Source organism: Heptranchias perlo, chromosome 5 (assembly GCF_035084215.1).
Source record: "Heptranchias perlo isolate sHepPer1 chromosome 5, sHepPer1.hap1, whole genome shotgun sequence".
Lineage (NCBI taxonomy): Eukaryota > Metazoa > Chordata > Chondrichthyes > Hexanchiformes > Hexanchidae > Heptranchias > Heptranchias perlo.
In genome coordinates this window covers 64,988,477-65,010,737 of record NC_090329.1, presented here as the reverse complement: position 1 = coordinate 65,010,737, position 22,261 = coordinate 64,988,477, and the positions used below count along the sequence as shown (strand labels likewise).

The 22,261-nt window shown below is 42.8% G+C and overlaps 1 protein-coding gene across 1 annotated transcript in view; it reads right to left on the bottom strand.

The window, feature by feature from the left end:
- Positions 1-3,451: 3,451 nt before the first annotated feature.
- Positions 3,452-22,261, bottom strand: part of LOC137321394 (spermatogenesis-associated serine-rich protein 1) — a 71,478-nt gene continuing 52,668 nt past the window's right edge. The window contains exons 6-7 of the mRNA XM_067983785.1: positions 13,139-13,201; positions 3,452-3,836 (exon numbers count right to left, since the gene is read on the bottom strand). Coding sequence (XP_067839886.1) covers positions 3,704-3,836; positions 13,139-13,201 — 196 coding nt within the window. The 3' untranslated portion in view covers positions 3,452-3,703. The remainder of the gene's footprint in view (positions 3,837-13,138; positions 13,202-22,261) is intronic.

The following is a 22,261-nucleotide window of genomic DNA, read 5'->3' as shown; positions in this document are numbered from 1 at the left end:
TCTCCCAGTGCCAGGCCAACATTTATCCCTCAACCAAAACCACCAAAACAGATTATCTGGTCATTTATCTCATTGCATTTGTGGGACCTTATTTTAGGAGTAGGGGGCACAGTCTAAAAATTAGAGCCAGACCTTTCAGGAGCGAGATTAGAAAACATTTCTACACACAAAGGGTGGTAGAAGTTTGGAACTCTCTTCCGCAAACGTTTAATTTCTCATCTGTTAGATGGCAACTCTGACAATGCATTACTTCCACATTAGTGGAAGTGTCAGCCTGGATTATGTGCTCAAAGGTCTTTATTGTATTAAAGTGGGTAATAAACACTTCTGACAAAGAGATTACAGCATTTTAGATTAACAATGCAAATTGGCTGCCATGCTTCCTTACAACACAATAGTGACTACATTTCTAAGGTACCTCATTGGCTGTGAAGTTCTTTGCGATGTGCGCTAGGCATGATAGGCACTATATAAATACTGTAGAAGTTCATTTTGTTTTGTTCCACATGCGGATATGAACATTTTTGCTCTGTGATACATTTTGCAAAATTACCTGGAAACATTCTGACGCTCAATTTGTTGCTAAAGATCTGGTAGAAAATAGATTTTGTATAATAGTTTTAAAAATAGTGAAATTTACTTTGAAACAAAAAAGTAAAGCAGGAAATTACTACCCATTTTGCCAAAATAAGCTTTTAAGTATCTTTCTATCAAAGTTTAGGCGCCAGATAATGTATGTATACAAAAATACAAGCATTTACAAAAATAGTAAATAACCATCAGAACCATTATTAATATTTTGTACAATTACAGTTAAATATGCAATAACCGTTAGCGACCAAACCCGAATGCAAGTGGATAGACCTCACTGCACAAATCTTTACACATTTGTTGATGAACATAAACACAACACAATATGATTGGAAACATTTCAATGGAAACATTTACATAGGAACATAGGAACAGGAGTAGGCCATTCAGCCCCTCGTGCCTGCTCCGCCATTTGATAAGATCATGGTTGATCTGTGATCTAACTCCATATACCTGCCTTTGGCCCATATCCCTTAATACCTTTGGTTGCCAAAAAGCTATCTATCTCAGATTTAAATTTAGCAATTGAGCTAGTATCAATTGCCGTTTGCGGAAGAGAGTTCCAAACTTCTACCACCCTTTGTGTGTAGAAATGTTTTCTAATCTCGCTCCTGAAAGGTCTGGCTCTAATTTTTAGACTGTGCCCCCTACTCCTAAAATCCCCAACCAGTGGAAATAGTTTCTCTCTATCCACCCTATCTGTTCCCCTTAATATCTTATAAACTTCGATCAGATCACCCCTTAACCTTCGAAACTCTAGAGAATATAACCCCAATTTGTGTAATCTCTCCTCATAACTTAACCCTTGAAGTCCGGGTATCATTCTAGTAAACCTACGCTGCACTCCCTCCAAGGCCAGTATGTCCTTCCGAAGGTGCGGTGCCCAGAACTGCTCACAGTACTCCAGGTGCGGTCTAACCAGGGTTTTGTATAGCTGCAGCATAACTTCTGCCCCCTTGTTCTCTAGTCCTCTAGATATAAAGGCCAGCATTCCATTAGCCTTCTTAATTATTTTCTGCACCTGTTCATGACACTTCAATGATCTATGTACCTGAACCCCTAAGTTCCTTTGGACATCCACTGTTTTTAACTTTTTACCATTTAGAAAGTACCCTGTTCTATCCTTTCTTGATCCAAAGTGGATGACCTCACATTTGTCTACATTGAATTCCATTTGCCACAGTTTTGCCCATTCACCTAATCTATCAATATCGCTTTGTAATTTTATGTTTTCATCTACACTGCTTACAATGCCACCAATCTTTGTGTCATCGGCAAACTTTCTATGAGACTTTCTATGCCTTCATCTAAGTCGTTAATAAATATTGTGAATAATTGAGGCCCCAAGACAGATCCCTGCGGGACTCCACTAGTCACATCCTGCCAATGTGAGTACCTACCCATTATCCCTACTCTCTGTCACCTTTCGCTCAGCCAACTTCCTAACCAAGTCCGTACTTTTCCCTCGATTCCATGAGCTTCTACCTTAGCTAACAATCTCTTATGTGGGACCTTATCAAATGCCTTCTGGAAGTCCATATAAATAACATCCATTGATATTCCCCTGTCCACTACTTTAGTCACCTCTTCAAAAAATTCAATCAGGTTTGTCAGGCACAACCTAACTTTCACAAATCCATGCTGGCTCTCTCTGATTAACTGAAAATTCTCGAGGTGTTCAGTCACCCTATCCTTAATTATAGACTCCAGCATTTTCCCCACAACAGATGTTGGCTAACTGGTCTATAATTCCCCAGTTTCCCTCTCTCTCCTTTCTTAAAAAGCGGAGTGACATTTCTAGCTGTAACACTAACCTATTTATAACATCCTCCCTCCCTAAACCTGATGTTTCACATAACGAATTGTGACAGTCCCCCATCAGGGATTTCGGGTTCAATCCTTCCTGAGCCTGTCTCTTGCTCCATTTCCTGGGACCTTTCTTGATTCCACATGGAAACCTTTCCCAAAGGTCACAACTGTGGACAACTAACTGGGCATGCCTTGTCCTAATGGGTTGAAGTATTCCACATTTTACTACCTGAGGCCTAGTGTTTATGGATTATGTAGATAACATTATTTGATGACACATGGTCCATGATATGGTCACTGAAATTTTGAACAGAGTAATGAGTTGTCCAGCCAAACTTTTTTTTTTAAGACTGTTTGGCCTTGAAATTTCTTACCCTTTTCAGCATTTCTAAGGTCTCAAATTGAGGCATCTCATTTTAATGACCTGCAAATTGGGACAGAAGCCAGTTCCAATCCAAAATCAATACTCCTGAATATTCCTGAGGATTAGATAGGGTAGATACAGAGAAACTATTTCTCCCATGAAGCTTCTTTAAGTATATGTAAATGAAGACCAGTGACGTTAGTATTCCAGAACTTACACTCACAATAAACTATGGGTAACTTTGAATTTGTTTTTTATGGGGTGGCTGTTGGCAGAATCAGCTGAATCTGGCAGAAGTGAGGAACTTTTGAGACTGAAGAGAACTGAAACTTTGTTTATAGATTACTAGAGCTGAGAGGGTTTTTTGAACTTTTTTTGGGCTATTTTCATGGACAGCATTGGACTTGACTCTGATTGCCGTAGGATTCTGAGATGTGAGGCATATTTTTCCCCCACTCACAGTGAAAGGCACTGAGGACCAAGTATAGGATTCCCAATGGGCATTCCTGTGTTTGCCATTATAATAGAGGTAGAGGAGCAGAAGAGCATAGAAGAAAGAATAGTGAGGCAGCATATTAGGAGCATGCATCTTTCAAGATATTACCTCCCCTGTCCCCCCCACCCCGTCCCCAGTAAAACTTACAACCCACATGGGGCCCTGTGCAGTTTCTAACCTAAATTGTTGGAACAAAGTAAAGGGAGTTTTCCTCTGCATATGGTTTTACTATACCTGATCTGGAAGTGCTCGATGCTTACATAGGGTGCCTAAAATGGGAAAGTGTTATTTTCCCAAGCAACCCTCCATTCAGTGAGCACTACAGTTTCTAATTTATTTGTGAATGAAACAAACATCAGTCTGGTAAACACCTGGGAAGCAAAGGTCTATAAAATAAGACAAAATCAAGAAACATGCAACACATGATGTGCATATTTATTAACTTAATTTTTTTTCACATCATTACTGACAATGGGGCTTATCAGGGGTGGTGCTGGCTCCCACACGTTTAACTGCTTCACTGCAAGCTTTTCCTCTTCCAATTCTTGCATCTTGAGTTTGACTGCAAATGGTACACTGGTAAGATAGACCAAAAAATTATGTCAATGAAACGATCCTATGAATAAGGTGAATGAAATCTTTATCATTGGTTTGATTCTATCAGAAAGATGAAGGCTATTAGGCTCAACAAGCCTATTCTTGTTGAGAGATCAACCTTATCAACCCATGATCTCACTATATTCCTCAATCCCTTCTGTGTCTCAGACCACATCCAATTGCCTCTTAAAACCATTTATACTGTGCACTTCAATAGTCTTGCCTGACAACTTATTCCATACTCTATTACCCTTTGGATGAAAAGAAATTCTGCCAGACTCTCCTTCTTACTTCTAACTACTTAATTTTTAACTTGTGTTTGCTAGTCTTTGAATCATTTATCATAGTGAACAATTGCTTGGATCAATTTTGACAATAGTTTTCATAAGTTTGAAAACTGTTGTTCAAAAACAGCATCCTCTGCAGTCACGACTGAGAGACCAGGAGGGTGTGTTGCCTACCTGGTGCAAGGGTAAAGGATATCTCGGAGCAACTGGAGAGGAACTTGGAAAGGGAGGGGGAAGATCCAGTTGTCCTGGTCCATGTTGGGGCCAATGACATAGGGAAGAAAAGGGAGGAGGTCCTGCTAAGAGAATATCAGGTGTTAGGAACTAAATTAAAAAACAAGGACCTCACGAGTGGTAATCTTGGGACTACTACTCAAGCCATGTGCTAACTGGCATAGGGATAGACAGATCAGGACGGTGAATGTGTGCCTGAAAGACTGGTGTGGGAAGGAGGGGTTCCATTTCATGGGACACTGGCACTAGTACCATTGGGACGGGCTCCTCCTGAGCCATAATGGGACCAGTGTTCTAGCGGAAAGGATAAATAGAGCTGTCAATAGGACTTTAAACTAGTAAGACAGTGGGAGGAATCTGGTGAGGATAACATATGTCTGAAAATAAAAGAAATAGGAAATGAGAGTAAAGGTCAGACTAAGGTAAGGAGTAAAAGTAACATAAACGGTAAGGCAACAAATACAGTTATAGAATATAAGTTCAAAATGACTGTTAAAAATAAAGTAAGGGGAACATTTGTTGAAAACAAATTAAATTGCCTATAGAGCAATGTGCACAGTATCCAAAACAAAATGGGGGAACTGGAGGCAGTAATTCGTAGCGATGAGCCAGATGTGGTAGGAATAGCTGAAACATGGCTACATAAGGAACATGATTGGCGGTTAAATATTGCAGGATATAATGTATTTAGAAAGGATAGGGAAGGCAGGGGGTTGGGGTAGCTGCACTAATTAGGGACAACACAATGGCAATAGAAAAAAGGGACATAAGTAACATTAAGTTAGAAACAGAATCCATATGGATTGAGACAAAGGATAAGAAGGGATCGATCACGCTAATAGGTATATTTTACAGACCAACTAATAGTGGAAGGGAAGTGGAAGATGAAAGGTGCAGGCAAAACTATGAAATGAGTAAAAAACATTGAATAATAATCATGGAAGATTTCAACTAACCCCAAATAAACTGGCAAGAAGAGGTAGGGAAAGGAGAAAAGAGAATGGAGTTTTTACAATGTGTACAAGACTCCTTTCTTACGCAGTATGTGAGAAGCCCAACAAGAGAGGAATCACTGCTGGTTCTAGTAATGGGAAATGAACCAGAACAGATAAGAGAAGTAAGTGTAGGAGAACATCTAGTTAATAGCGATCATAACATAATAAGGTCTAAAGTAAGGATTGAGAAAGACATAAGTAAGACGAAGACCAAAGTAATAGATTGGAAAAATGCTAATTTTGAGGGGATGAGACTGGAACTAAGGAAAGTAAACTGGAAAAGCCATTTGACAGACAAAGAATTAGAACAGCAGTAGGAAATATTTAAAACAGTGATCAATTGAGTTCAGGAGAAATATATTCCTTTAAAAAGCAAGAACAAAGTAGCCAATAATGAAACAACATGGATGAATAAAGAGATATGTGTGAAGTTGAAACTAAAGAAAAATGCACACTCTAAGTACATAGACAATAAAGAGGATGACAAGTGGGAATATGAAGAAATTAGGAAGAAAGTCAAAAAAACAATTAAGAAAGCAAAGAGGAATTACGAAATTAAATTATCAAGGAATATAAAAAGAAATAGTAAATTATTCTACAGACACATAAATAACAAAGAAAAATCAGGATAGGGACAACAAAGATAAACTCACAGGTAATGGCAGCGAAATGGCAGAAATAGTGAATAGCTACTTTGCCTCAGTGGTTACCAGGGAGACTAACAAGGTGGGCATGATATTAGAAGAGATCAAAAAAGACATTAAAATATTTAAGATAGAAAGGGGGGAGATAATTGATAAACTAATCAAACTTAGAGAGGATAAAACCCCTGGTCCGGATGGACTGCGTCCACGAATATTAAAAGAAGTAAGGGAGGAGATAGCAGAGGCACTATTACATATATATGAAAACTCATTAGAAAAGGGAATAGTGTCAGAGGACAGGCAGACAGCTAAAGTTATTTTTATATTTAAAAACGGGAATAGAACAAGTTCAGGGACGACAGACCAGTTTGCTTAACGTCGGTGGTAGGAAAGGTAATGGAATCTTTACTCAGAGATGTAATAGAGAAACACCTAGAAAATGAAAATATAATAGAGAATAGTCAGCACGGATTTCAGAAGGCAAAGTCATGCCTGACCAACCTTATTGACTGGACAGTAGTCCAAGTGTGATCTAACCAAGGTTAATAAGTCTATAAAAAAGGCAAATCAAGCACTGGGGTTCATTTCTAGAGGGATCGAATTGAAAAGCAGAAAAGTTACGTTAAACTTGTATAGAACCTTGGTCAGACCACACTTGGAGTACTGTGCACAGTTCTGGTCTCCATACTATAGAAAGGATATAAAGGCATTGGAAAGGGTGCAAAAAAGATTCACAAGGACGATACCAGAACTGAGAGGATATACTTATCAGGAAAGGCTGAACAGGCTGGGGCTCTTTTCTCTGGAAAAGAGAAGACTAAGGGGTGACCTGATCAAGGTCTTTAAGATAAAGGGTTTCATAGGGTAAACATAAAGGAAATGTTTTCATTTGGGGAGTCCAAAATTAGGGGTCATAAATATAAAACAGTCGCTAATAAATCCAATAGGGAATTCAGGAGAAACTTCTTTACCAAAAGAGTGGTAAGAATGTGGAACACGTTACCACAAGGAGATGTTGAGGCAAATAGCATAGATACATTTAAGGGGAAGCTAGATAAGCACATGAGGGAGAAAGGAATAGAAGGATATATTGATAGAGTGAGATGAAGTAGGGAGGGAAAAAGCTCATACGGAGCATAAAGGCTGGCATGGACCAATTGGGCCGAATGCCTGTTTCTGTGCTATAGTTTCAATGTAACTCGATGTAAAAACCTTGACGTTGTCCCTTATCCAAAGAAAACAAATTCAATTTCCTTCATCTTTTATTATAACTTTAATTATTGGGCAGTAAAAGGGCAGGTAGCCAACATCCTTTCCAGTGGGGAGCGGAGCAGAAAAATTCACTGAGCGGATTTAGGGATGGGATTCGACGGTAAACCTCCCTGCCCCATTTTCCACCTGCACCGCTCCAGGACGGCCCAAAGAAGAAATTAAATCAACACAGTAATATAATGGATGGCTCTACAATAACAACAGTGGAAAAGTATTGATTTGGTGGTGATTACTGATCATTCACTTAAAGTATCCAGATGTAAATTGTTATGATGCAGGCTCCTGCCAAATTACAGGCTAATTATGAATCTTCTCCTGAGCTGGGAAAGTTTGCTGGGGTCAGTGGTAGGGGTTCACAGCTTGTGCGATCCAAATATAAGTGCTGGGATCAATGGTCCACAGATTTTTGGGGCCATAATTCTGAAAATGATCTGGATGAATATCTAACTACGAACAGAATTGCAGGCTATAAGAATAAGTAGTCACATGTGTAATGGAATTAGACAGTTTTTGTGTTGTTGAGCCAAGGGAATGTAATCTTTAGAATGAAACCAGTCAAGATTTGAAATACAGACAGCAATGGCACCCTAGGGATAGGGAGAGGAGAAAAAAAAAATCAGCCAGGATCGCAATGTATGATTGCTATTGAATGACCTTTTGGTACACGTGCAGAATTGAACATCCAGTGAGGACAAGATCTTCTCTGTGATACACCCCACAGAAAATGGCCTGGTGACATTCTCATATGAGAAATGGCCACTTGGGCGAAGTATGGAATCTACTGGCATCCATGAAATTATAGTCCAGCCTGCGTCAGTGCCCTCAGGAGAAAAGGATAGGAAATGGGAGGAAAGAAAACATATAGGGCTAGAAATTTGGCCGCCATCTTGGCAAAGGGGTTCGCGCAGGCGCAGATAACGAATGCCAGCATCGTGTAAAGTAAAGAGAATATGGAATATGCATTAGCTCAGTGTGCGACACTGATTTAAAGGGATAGGTACCATTTTGGTACTCAATGCATCAGCCAACGTACTGTCTTAACCACGACCCGCTGAACATGTTGTAGACGGCTTGGAGGACCCCCCCCCCCCCCCCCGCCGATGTTATTTAAAGAGACCACGCAGGATTTATAGGTTAGTTGCTGAATTATTGCTTCTAGCTGCTGATATATTTGTACCTTTTTTCTGGAGGCCTCCTATACATGAATACTAGGACTAGGGGACATAGCCTAAAATTAGAGCCAGGACATGCAGGAGCGAATTTAGGAAACGCTTCTACATGCAAAGGGTGGAAGAAGTTTCGAACGCTCTTCTGCAAACAGCAGTTGATGTTAGCTCACTTGTGAATTTTAAATCTGAGATTGATAGATTTTTGTTAACCAAAGGTATTAAGGAAGGAGGCATTGCTGGATTTGGTTTTGAGGAATGAGGTGGACCAAGTGGAGCAAATGTCAGTGGGGGAACAATTAGGGAACAGTCATCATAGTATCATAAGGTTTAGAATAGCTATGGAAAAGGACATTGACCACTCTAAAGTAAAAATACTCAATTGGAGGAGGGCCAATTTCAGTCGGATGAGAACAGATCGGGCCTGGGTAAATTGGAATCAAAGATTGGCAGGCAAAACTGTAATTGAACAATGGGCAGCCTTTAAGGAGGAGATGGTTCGGGTACAGTCTAGGTACAAGGCAGGGCAACTAAAGCCAGAGCTCCCTGGATGACAAAAGAAATAAGATGAAGCAGAAAAAAGGACTGTATGACAGATGTCAAGTTGATAACACAAGTGAGAACCAGGTTGAATATAGAAAGTTCAGAGGGGATGTGAAAAAGGAAATAAGAGGGGCAAAAAGAGAGTATGATAACAGAAACATAAAAGGGAATCCAAAAGCCTTCTATAGGCATGTAAACAGTAAACGGGTAGTAAAAGGAGGAGTGGGGCCGATTAGGGACCATAAAGGAGATCGACTCGTGGAGGCAGAGAACATAGCCGAGGTACTAAATCAGTACTTTGCATCTGTCTTTACCAAGGAAGAAAATGTTGCCAGTTTCTAAGTAAAGGAAGATGTAGCTGAAATACCGGATGGGCTAAGTAATGATAAAGAGGAGGTACTGGAGAGGCTAGCAGTACTTAAAGTAGATAAGTCACCCGTTCCGGATTGGATGCATCCTAGGTTGCTGAGGGAAATAAAGGTTGAAATTGCAGAGATACTGGCCATAATCTTCCAAACATCCTTAGATACGGGGTGGGGGAGGTGCCAGAGGATTGGAGAATTGCAAATGTTACTCCCTTGTTCAAAAAAGGATGTAAGGATAAACCCAGCAACTACACGCTGAGTTTAACCTCGGTGGTGGGGAAACTCTTAGAAACAATAATCCAGGTCAAAATTAGCAGTCACTCGGCCAAGTGTGGATTGATTAGGGAAAGCCAGCATGGATTTGTTAAAGGCAAATCATGTTTAACTAACTTGATAGAGTTTTTTGACGAGGTAACAGAGAGGGTAGATGAGGGCAATGCAGTTGATGTGGTGTATAAGGACCACTAAAAGGCGTTTGATATAGTGCTGCATAACAGGCTTGTCATCAAGATTGGAAGGCCATGGAATAAAAGGGGCAGTAGCAGCATGGATACAGAATTGGCTAAGTAACATGAACGTTGTTGGAAATGAAATCCTCGAAATGAAATCGCATTTATAAATCACAGAAAAATGCTTGGTGATTATGCCTGTAATCACCAAGCATTGTTCTGTTATTTATAAATGCGATTTCATTTCGAGGATTTCATTTCCAACAACGTTCACCTGAGGAAGGAGGAAGCCTCCGAAAGCTTGTGAATTTAAAATAAAATTGCTGGACTATAACTTGGTGTTGTAAAATTGTTTACAATTGTCAACCCCAGTCCATCACCGGCATCTCCACATCATAAGTAACATGAAACAGAGAGTAGTGGTGAACGGTTGTTTTTCGGTCTGGAGGGAAGTATACAGTGGTGTTCCCCAGAGGTCGGTACTAGGATCACTGCTTTTCTTGATCTATATTAATGACTTGGACTTGAGTGTACAGGGCACAATTTCCAAATTTTCAGATGACACAAAACTTGGAAGTGTAGTGAACAGTGAGGAGGATAGTGATAGACTTCAAGAGGATATAGACAGGCTGTGGCATGGGTGGACACATGGCAGATGAAATTTAACACAGAAAAGTGCGAGGTGATAGGAAGAATGAGGAGTGAAAATATAAGCTGAAGGGCACAATTCTAAAAGGGGTACAGGAACAGAGAGATCTGTGGGTATAAGTACACAAATCGTTGAAGGTGGCAGGGCAGGTTGAGAAAGCGGTTAATAAAGCATACTGGATCCTGGGCTTTATAAATAGAGGCATAGAGTACAAAAGCAAAGAAGTTATGATGAACCTTTAAAAAAAACTGGTTCGGCCATAACAGGGGTATTGTGTCCAGTTCTGGGCACCGCACTTTAGGAAAGATGTGAAGGCCTTAGAAAGAGTGCAGAAGAGATTTACTAGAACGATTCCAGGGATGAGGGACTTCAGTTATGTGGATAGACTGGAGAAGCTGGGGTTTCTCTGCTTGGAACAGAGAGGGTTGAGAGGCGATTTGATAGAAGTATTCCAAATCATGAAGGGTCCAGACAGAGTAGATAGAGAGAAACTGTTCCCATTGGTGGAAGAGTCAAGAACCAGAGGACATAGATTTAAGGTGATTGGCAAAAGAACCAAAGGTGATATGAGGGAAAACTTTTTTACACAGCGAGTGGTTAGGATCTGGAATGCACTGCCAGAGAGGTTGGTGGAGGCAGATTCAATCATGGCTTTCAAAAGGGACCTGGATAAGTACTTGAAAGGAGAAAATTTGCAGATAGGGCGGGGGAGTGGGACTAACTGGACTGCTCATGTGTAGAGCCGGCACAGACTCGATGGGCCGAATGGCTTCCTTCCATGCTGTAACCTTTCTACGATTAAGAGATATGGAGCTGCGGCTGGTATATGAAGTTAGGTCACAGATCAACCATGATCTCAATGAATGGCAGAACAGGCTCGAGGGGCTAAATGCCACTGCACCTAGCTGCCTCCTATTATGCGCCACCTTCTCCTGCAAGAAAGCGGGACGTGTGTCGGTGAGTGTTCTGCAAGATGTTTGGGTGATGTGGCTGTCATGTTTGAATAGATGCAAGTGTTTGTGTGACCTGTGAGTTGTGGGTGTATGGCTTGCAACAGTGGTAATGTTGAGGGTGAGAGGAAGCATCGGATTGGAAGAGTTTGTTGGTATGTGGGTGATGGGTGTAGTGCATGGTGCAGTAGATGCAGCTAGTGGTGCAGTTGGTAGCAGATGCCACTTGACAGTTGACCTCACTCACCTTGACCACTCGTGTCAACGCATTGAACTTCTTCCTGCACTGCATCCATGCAATGGTGTTATGCGCCTGGCATTGACTTTGTCCTCTACTGCCTCTTGACTATATGTCTGGAGGGCCTCTTGCCCCCCACCCTGAGGATATAGGATGCTCCTCCTTCTGTCCACTTCCTGCACAAGGCCTCCAGTGCATCACCAGAGAACCTTGGTGCACACTCTCTCGTAGGTCTGGTACAAACTCAGACCGGCAGATTGGTGAGGTCTGGCATGCAGATTTTACGATGTGGGATTTAGTAGTGCGCAACCTTTATTCACAACCTTTATTCACAACTCATCAGTTTGTAAACATAGGGAGGGGACCTGCATCAGTGTTTTACATGTGCGATGTCTGATCTCCGTTCAGGCTCCATGCGGACCGTATATTATATTTTGCACATAAGAGGTGCAGGCTGCCTTTAAGAAGTGCGAGCAACTCACGCGATATCTGCACCTCCCCCCCCTCACCGACTGGTGAGAAGTGCGAAGTTGGTGAGAACATCGCAGACAGGCCTGGCTGCTGCGCTACAATCAGATAAATGAGGAGGCAGCACGAATCTCACATGCTGTCTGCATTGGAACCATCAGGCGCGGGCTAATCACACATCGCGATGACCGCACCCGAATTTGGGGGTTAACCAATTTAATCCCCATAGATTGTAATGTTAAGTAAATATCCTGAAAGATTTTTTTTCCATTAGACTGGACGTGGGAGAAATTTCAGTTTTATTTTCTTGGATGTTTCACTTCTGCCTACTTAACTCTGTCTGGATGCTAAATAATGTCAATGACCATGAAAGTTTGAAGAAGCAGAAATCATGAGCCATCCAAATTACAGAGGAAGTATATTCTATTGAACTGCCCCACCTAATAGTATCACTCAACAATCCCTTGTTACAATTTTTTCTCTCTAGAGTTGTTTATTTAGAGTAGTATGGGAGTAGCTTTAGTGTAGAACCTCGCCAATGTAACATTGTGAAATTCAACTGACATCAAGAATGAGGAATGTTTCCTACAGACCAGTGTCCCATGTATGATGTCAATGGAGTAGAATGTCATGTCAAAACAAAAGATCTGCTCCCACACACCTCCTATTAATTGTTCTATAGCATAAAACACAAACACAAGAGTTGAAGTTAAGTTTACAATTATCTCCATTTTTAAACACTCATTAAAATTTGGTCAATTGGAAAATCTAAGTTGGGAGGCTGTTCACCATGTGAAGCATTAAACCCAAGCCCAATCCTATCCCATCTAACATCCACACAAGTACGATTCGAGCAGCAGTTATTGGATAGCAATCAGTATGTGGGAATCCTGCTCAATTTTCCCGATTTTCCTGATGCGTTTTCTCATTGCTTTAACCAGTTGAGCTATCAGGAGAGTTAAAGGTAAATATTTACACCCTTTACCCACACGTGATATTCACACTTAAATTTGCTACTTACATTAAAACTGCAGTTTTTTTCTGGAGGTGAATAAAGGTGCCTTGCTTCAGTTTGTGTTGTCCTCTGAGGGTAGAAAACATCAAAATGTTGCTGCATGAATAGCGAAATGTAATTTATTCAAATAAAAAAATACACACACAATGGCATTGTGGTTTTGTATATACAGTACATATATATATAAATCATCTAAAATTTAGTGTTGGCACGTTCTATCGGTCAAAATCTGTAGATCCCTTAGACCTTTTTATTTGACAACCTATTAATTTAGATGTAACTGATTGCACTCGGAAGTGGCATTTTTGAACCAAAACAAAAAACGGTTACAAATGTTCTATTCCTGTGACTGGAGAATGGTTTGAGATTCTATAGGACCCACTAATTCCATGTACAGGATATTCCATTGTGTTTATAATACTGGAAGCATTCCTACAAGCAAGGAGTATGATAAGTCACTCGTAAATATATTAAGTAGAGCATCAGGTATTCTTTTATAATGTACAGTAAATAGTTTACTAGAAATACCCAAAGTGCATCAAACAACCTGTTGTCCTGCTTCAAATCAGCTTTAGTTATCAGCATAATGACAAATAAAAACATTCTGTAGTCTGTTGTAAGGGTAAATGTTTTGATCTTTTATCCTGTGAAGTGACTCAGATACTCAACTAACTCAAATAACAAGCATTTAGAAGGCTCCCCCAGATCATGTGTGGCAGCTTTCAAAAGCAACCAGAATGACAGTTTAGGATTACATCCGGTGGTTTCCTACATTATGAAATGAACTTAAACCTCTCATGAACTCAACCAATCTGGGATTAGTCTCATGGATGCAGGCTTCCCCTTCTAACCACTAACCTCTAAAGGTCTCACACTTTTGGGGTGGAAGATGACATTGTGGTTAGCTAGCTTTGAATCATAGAATCATAGAATGGTTACAGCACAGAAGGAGGCCATTCAGCTCGTCCAGCCCATGCCTGCTCTCTGCAAGGGCATTCACCTAGTCCCACTCCCCCACCCTTTCCCCATAGCCCTGCAAACATTTTTCCTTCAAGTACTTATCCAATTCCCTTTTGAAAGCCATCTGCTTCCACCACCTTTTCAGGCAGTGCATTCCAGATCATAACCACTCGCTGCGTAAAAGAGTTTTTCCTCATGTTGCCTTTGGTTCTTTTGCCAATTACCTTAAATCTGTGTCCTCTGGTTCTCAACCCTTCTGCCAATGGGAACATCTTCTCTCTATCTATTCTGTCTAGACCCCTCATGATTTTGAACACCTCTATCAAATCTCCTCTCAACCTTCTCTGCTCTAAGGAGAACAAATGTAAGGAATCTTACAACACCAGGTTATAGTCCAACAAATTTATTTTAAAATCACAAGCTTTCGGAGATTATCTCCTTCGTCAGATGAATGAATGAAAAGGTTCTCAAATCGCATATCTTATACGATGTTGGGACAGCATCACACCAATCAAAAGGTGTCGTTGTTATTCAAACAGGCCAGTCACGGAGAACAGCACGTCCCAGTACACTCGATATACATTGTGTCTTTTACACAGGCAGGCAGAAAGAAACTCAAAATGGCAGAGAGAGAGAGAGAGAATTTTAAAAAACATATACATTTTTTCCCCCTTTTTGCTGGTGGGGTTACGTGTAGCGTGACATGAACCCAAGATCCCGGTTGAGGCCGTCCTCATGGGTGCGGAACTTGGCTATCAACTTCTGCTCGACGATTTTGCGTTGTCGTGTGTCTCGAAGGCCGCCTTGGAGAACGCTTACCCGAAGATCGGTGGCTGAATGTCCTTGACTGCTAAAGTGTTCCCCGACTGGGAGGGAACCCTCCTGTTTGGCGATTGTTGCGCGGTGTCCGTTCATCCGTTGTCGCAGCGTCTGCATGGTCTCGCCAATGTACCATGCTCCGGGGCATCCTTTCCTGCAACGTATGAGGTAAACAACGTTGGCCGAGTCACAGGAGTATGAACCATGTACCTGGTGGGTGGTGTCCTCTCGTGTGATGGTGGTATCCGTGTCGAAGAATCACTGAAGAGACTACACGATAACATCAACAAGTTACATCCCACCATCAAACTCACCATGGACTACTCCTCAGAATCGGTTTCTTTCTTGGACACACAAATCTCCATCAAAGACGGGCACCTCAGCACCTCACTCTACCGCAAGCCCACGGACAACCTCACGATGCTCCACTTTTCCAGCTTCCACCCCAACCACGTCAAAGAGGCCATCCCCTATGGACAGGCCCTACGAATACACAGGATCTGCTCAGACGAGGAGGAACGCGATGGACACCTACAGACGCTGAAAGACGCCCTCGTAAGAACGGGATATGACGCTCGACTTGTCGATCGACAGTTCCGACGGGCCACAGCGAAGAATCGCATAGACCTCCTCAGAAGACAAACACGGGACGCAACCAACAGAGTACCCTTCGTCGTCCAGTACTTCCCTGGAGCGGAGAAACTACACCATGTTCTCCGCAGCCTTCAACATGTCATCGATGACGACGAACACCTCGCTAAGGCCATCCCCACGCCTCCACTGCTCGCCTTTAAACAGCCACCCAACCTCAAACAGACCATCGTTCGCAGCAAGTTACCCAGTTTTCAGGAGAACAGCGTCCACGACACCACACAACCCTGCCACGGCAACCTCTGCAAGACTTGCCAGATCATCGACACGGATACCACCATCACACGAGAGGACACCACCCACCAGGTACATGGTTCATACTCCTGTGACTCGGCCAACGTTGTTTACCTCATACGTTGCAGGAAAGGATGCCCCGGAGCATGGTACATTGGCGAGACCATGCAGACGCTGCGACAACGGATGAACGGACACCGCGCAACAATCGCCAAACAGGAGGGTTCCCTCCCAGTCGGGGAACACTTTAGCAGTCAAGGACATTCAGCCACCGATCTTCGGGTAAGCGTTCTCCAAGGCGGCCTTCGAGACACACGACAACGCAAAATCGTCGAGCAGAAGTTGATAGCCAAGTTCCGCACCCATGAGGACGGCCTCAACCGGGATCTTGGGTTCATGTCACGCTACACGTAACCCCACCAGCAAAAAGGGGGAAAAAATGTATATGTTTTTTAAAATTCTCTCTCTCTCTCTCTGCCATTTTGAGTTTCTTTCTGCCTGCCTGTGTAAAAGACACAATGTATATCGAGTGTACTGGGACGTGCTGTTCTCCGTGACTGGCCTGTTTGAATAACAACGACACCTTTTGATTGGTGTGATGCTGTCCCAACATCGTATAAGATATGCGATTTGAGAACCTTTTCATTCATTCATCTGACGAAGGAGATAATCTCCGAAAGCTTGTGATTTTAAAATAAATTTGTTGGACTATAACCTGGTGTTGTAAGATTCCTTACATTTGTCCACCCCAGTCCATCACCGGCATCTCCACATCTAAGGAGAACAACTCCAGCTTCTCCAGTCTATCCAGATAACTGAAGTCCCTCATCCCTGGAACCATTCTAGTAATTTTTTTCTGCAACCTCTCTAAGGCCTTCACATCTTTCCTAAAGTGTGGTGCCTAGAATTGGACATAATACTCCAGTTGTGGCCGAACCAGTGTTTTATAAAGGTTCATCATAACTTCCTTGCTTTTGTACTCTATGCCTCTATTTATAAAGCCCAGGATCCCGTATGCTTTTTTGATCACTTTCTCAACCTGTCTGGCCACCTTCAAAGATATGTGCACATATACCCCCAGATCGCTCTGTTCCTGCACCCCCTTTAGAATTGAACCCTTTAGTTTATATTGCCTCTCCTCGTTCTTCCTACCAAAATGTATCACTTTGCACTTCTCTGCGTTAAATTTCATCTGCCACGTGTCTGCTCATTCCACCAGCCTGTCTATGTCCTCTTGAAGTCTATCACTATTCTCCTCACTGTTCATTACACTTCCAAGTTTTGTGTCATTTGAAAATTTGGAAACTGTGCCCTGTACACTCAAGTCCAAGTCATTAATATATATCAAGTGGTCCTAGTACCGACCCCTGGGGAACACTACTGTACACCTCCCTCCAGTCACTTAGCCAATTTCGTATCCATGCTGCTACTGCCCCTCTTATCCCATTAGCTTCAATCTTGATGACAAACCTATTATGCAGCACTTTATCAAACGCCTTTTGGAAGTTCATATACACCATATCAACCGCATTGCCCTCATCAACCCTTCCTGTTACCTCATCAAAAAACTCAATCAGGTTAGTTAAACATGATTTGCCTTTAACAAATCCATGCTGGCTTTCCTTAATTAATCCACGCTTGTTCAAGTGACTGTTACTTTTGTCCCAGATTAAGGTTTCTAAAAGTTTCCCCACCACCGAGATTAAACTGACTGGCCTATAGTTGCTGGGTTTATCCTTACACCCTTTTTTGAACAAGGATATAAGATTTGCAATTCTCCAGTCCTCTGGCACCACACCCGTATCTAAGGATGATTGGAAGATTATGGCCAATACCTCCGCAATTTCCACCCTTACTTCCCTGAACAACCTAGGAAGCATCCCATTCGGACCTGGTGACTTAACTGCTTTAAGTACTAACAGGCTTTCTAGTACCTCCTCTTTATCAATTTTTTGCCCATCCAGTATCTCAACTACCTCCTCTTTTACTGTGACTTGGGCAACATTTTCTTCCTTGGTAAAGACAGATGCAAAGTATTCATTTAGTACCTCGGCCATGCCTTCTGCCTCCATGCGTAGGTCTCCTTATTGGTCCCTAATCGGCCCCACCCCTCCTCTTACTGCCCATTTACTATCCATATTTACTATGCCTATAGAAGACTTTTGGATTCCCTTTTATATAAGTTGCCAGTCTATTCTCATACTCTCTCTTTGCCCCTCTTATTTCCTTTTTCACTTCCCCTCTGAATTTTCTATATTCAGCCTGGTTCTCACTTGTATTATCAACCTGACATCTGTCATACGCCCTCTTTTCTGCTTCATTTTACTTTGTAGTTAAGGCTTTCTAGATTTGAAAAAAGATAGTCCTCCATCAACATCCCAAGTTGCATCCTAAAATCTTGTCATAATTTAACACTGTTTCCTCTTTTTATTTAGGATCCCAATTGTCTAACAGCAAAACCTAGCTTATGTTCTAGCATATGGACATTAGAAAGGCACTTCAATGTGAAATGAAGCAGGAAGTACTTATCCATGTTGTGCTTGGCATTTTTAGATGACTGTTTAGTGCTCATTATTAATTTCCCTTAAGTCTATGATAAAGTTCTGTGATAAAGGAAGAGGAAATGCAACCTGCTAAAACTAAATAGTGCATTGGATGACAAACAGTGGTGACAAGAGGGAAGCCCACAGTGTGCCCACTCATGGCTTAGCATTCACAGTTGTAGAAATTCCAACCATTGAAGTTAACAGAAGAATGCCTAACAAATGTACTACATTCCTATGTGTGCAATGTTTAAAAGGTTATTGCCTGCATAAAAGTACACATCGGAATGTAGCACAAGAACTTTAAGCAGTCATAAACCTTGCTGATCGGAATTTTTACGCTGCAATGTCAGTGGCAAGTAAACTTGAGACAGTTGAGAGAGTGCTTTTCATTTTTCTTAAAAGCTTTAGCTTATTTCAAAGCTGACAGTTGATAGACAGGGAACAGTAGATAACAGAAGGAGAGGGTGTCTGTAAAAATATACATTCTATCAAAAATATGAACCACAAAAATATTTACATAAACCACTCATCAAAACATTTTCATGTGATCTCAACAAATCGATAGTGATATTCACAAATGGTTTATCATTTTGATATCTTCTTTTATAATATATACTCAGAACAACAATGAATTACATTTTTATAGAGCTCCTCACTTATAAAGAAGTTCCAGTACAGCTACAACACTGGCATCCACCCGACAATGTGGAAAATTGCCCAGGTATGTCCTGTCCACAAAAAGCAGGACAAATCCAATCCGGCCAATTACCGCCCCATCAGTCTACTCTCAATCATCAGCAAAGTGATGGAAGGTGTTGTCGACAGTGCTATCAAGCGGCATTTACTCACCAATAACCTGCTCACCGATACTCAGTTTGGGTTCCGCCAGGACCACTCGGCTCCAGACCTCATTACAGCCTTGGTCCAAACATGGACAAAAGAGCTGAATTCCAGAGGTGAGGTGAGAGTGACTGCCCTTGACATCAAGGCAGCATTTGACCGAATGTGGCACCAAGGAGCCCTAGTAAAATTGAAGTCAATGGGAATCAGGGGGAAAACTGTCCAGTGGCTGGAGTCATACCTAGCACAAAGGAAGATGGTAGTGGTTGTTGGAGGCCAATCATCTCAGCCCCAGGGCATTGCTGCAGGAGTTCCTCAGGGCAGTGTCCTAGGCCCAACCATCTTCAGCTGCTTCATCAATGACCTTCCCTCCATCATAAGGTCAGAAATGGGGATGTTCGCTGATGACTGCACAGTGTTCAGTTCCATTCGCAACCCCTCAGATAATGAAGCAGTCCGAGCCTGCATGCAGCAAGACCTGGACAACATCCAGGCTTGGGCTGATAAGGGGGAAGTAACATTCGCGCCAGATAAGTGCCAGGCAATGACCATCTCCAACAAGAGAGAGTCTAACCACCTCCCCTTGACATTCAACGGCATTACCATCGCCGAATCCCCCACCATCAACATCCTGGGGGTCACCATTGACCAGAAACTTAACTGGACCAGCCATATAAATACTGTGGCTACGAGAGCAGGTCAGAGGCTGGGTATTTTGCGGCGAGTGACTCACCTCCTGACTCCCCAAAGCCTTTCCACCATCTACAAGGCACAAGTCAGGAGTGTGATGGAATACTCTCCACTTGCCTGGATGAGTGCAGCTCCAACAACACTCAAGAAGCTCGACACCATCCAAGATAAAGCAGCCCGCTTGATTGGCACCCCATCCACCACCCTAAACATCCACTCCCTTCACCACCGGCGCACTGTGGCTGCAGTGTGCACCATCCACAGGATGCACTGCAGCAACTCGCCAAGGCTTCTTCGACAGCACCTCCCAAACCCGCGACCTCTACCACCTAGAAGGACAAGGGCAGCAGGCGCATGGGAACAACACCACCTGCACGTTCCCCTCCAAGTCACACACCATCCCGACTTGGAAATATATCGCTGTTCCTTCATTGTCGCTGGGTCAAAATCCTGGAACTCCCTTCCTAACAGCACTGTGGGAGAACCGTCACCACACGGACTGCAGTGGTTCAAGAAGGCGGCTCACCACCACCTTCTCGAGGGCAATTAGGGATGGGCAATAAATGCCGGCCTTGCCAGCGACGCCCACATCCCGTGAACGAATAAAAAAAATAAAAATAAATAATGATTGTGTTAAAAAGCAATGGACAATGAATGGATACTCAGCAGAGGGAAAGAAGGGTTAGGAGTTGAAAAAAATCACCAAGTGGACGATCTTTTAAAGACAGGGAGGAAGATGGCCAGGTAGATGTGCTGAGGCAGGGAGTTCCATAGGACGGGGATATAATGGCTGCAGGAGCGGCCATCGATGGTAGAATGGAGGAATGGAGGCTACGCGTGGAGATATACAGTTGGAGGAGATTGTAAAGTTAGGGAGAAGGCCATGGAGTTCAGGATGAGGATCTAAAAATTGATTGTCTGGGGCATGTGGAGCCAGCGGTGCCTGCGAAGGACTGGGGTGATGGAGGTATGAGCCTGGATGTGGATAAGAACATGAACAACACATTCTGAATGGCTTGGAACTTATGGAGAGTGGAGGCAGGAAGTTGACCAACAAGAGCATTGAAGAAATCCAGCCTCAAGGCGAATAAAGGCATGGATTAGGTTATCAGCAGCAGGAGGGCAAGAGATAGGGCCGAGCCGGCGATGATTCAGACGTGAATAAAAGCGCCGTATGTCGGGGAGGAAGCTAAGCACAGGGTTGAGTAGTACGCCAAGGTTCTGTATGTCTAGGCTCAGCCTGAGGTGGCAGCAGAGAAGGTTGATGGAATCAAGGCTGGAGGTAAGTACGGGGGAAAAATTGGATAAGGGTCTGTTTCAGGCGGGGATAGCGCGATGCGCTAGCACCCCGCGTGAACTTCGTGCTGCCTGCTATTACCATGATATGTTTATGGGAGCCAAAGAGGGGGGCTTTGATTTTTCCAACATTAAGCCGGTGGAAAACATGGCTCATCCAGGTCTTGATGCCAGAGGGGCAGTTGGAGAGTGTAGCAACAGCCATGGGGTTGATGGAGGAGGTGAATGTTATCAGCATACATGTGGAATTTGACCCTATGCTTCCAGATGATTTCACTGAAAGACAGCATGTAAATGATGAAGAGGATGTGGCCCTCAGTACATCACAAGCAACCGTGCAGACATGGGATAAAAAGCCATATGAAGCAATGAAGTGTCAACAATGCAACAGGTAAGAATAGAACAGGGACGACCAGTGTCACACAGAGGTGGATTGTGGGACAGAGATATTTGACAAGCATGGACTGGTTGATGATGTTGAAGGCAGTGGAGAAGTTGAGGAGGATGAGGAGGAGGGACAATGAGCTGCAGTTGCAGCCTCCCAGAATGTCATGAGCGATTTTGACCAGTGCAATTTTGGTTCTGTGGGTGCAGCACAAGACTGATTGAATGGTTTCGAACAGGGAGTGGTAGATAGAGGCAGTGCTGTAGTTGTAAGACAGCAATATGTTCCAGGACCTTAGAAAGAAAGGGAAAGTGGGAGATGGGACAATAGCTGGAGAGTATGGAGGGATTTGATCGAAGGGGCTGGGTAATGCCAGCTCTTTTGAAGGATGTTGAGACTGAGCTGGAGGGTAGGGACAGATTTATAATATTAATAATCATGGGATTGAGAAAGGAAATTGGATGATCAAGAGCTGGGATGGGAAGGAGATGAAGGAGCAGGTGACTGATAGGAGGAGGGCAGATGAAGGTGAAACTGGAATGAAAGGTTGTTTGGGGATCGGACAGGAGGTGGACAGAGAAGGAAACTGAGAGAAGCAGGCAGAGAGCGGAGACGAGAGAGTCGATGCCCTCAACTTTGGACATAAAGATATCTATGAATTCCTCACAGTTGAGCTATGATTTTAGCATGGCGGCGGGAAGTCAGCGG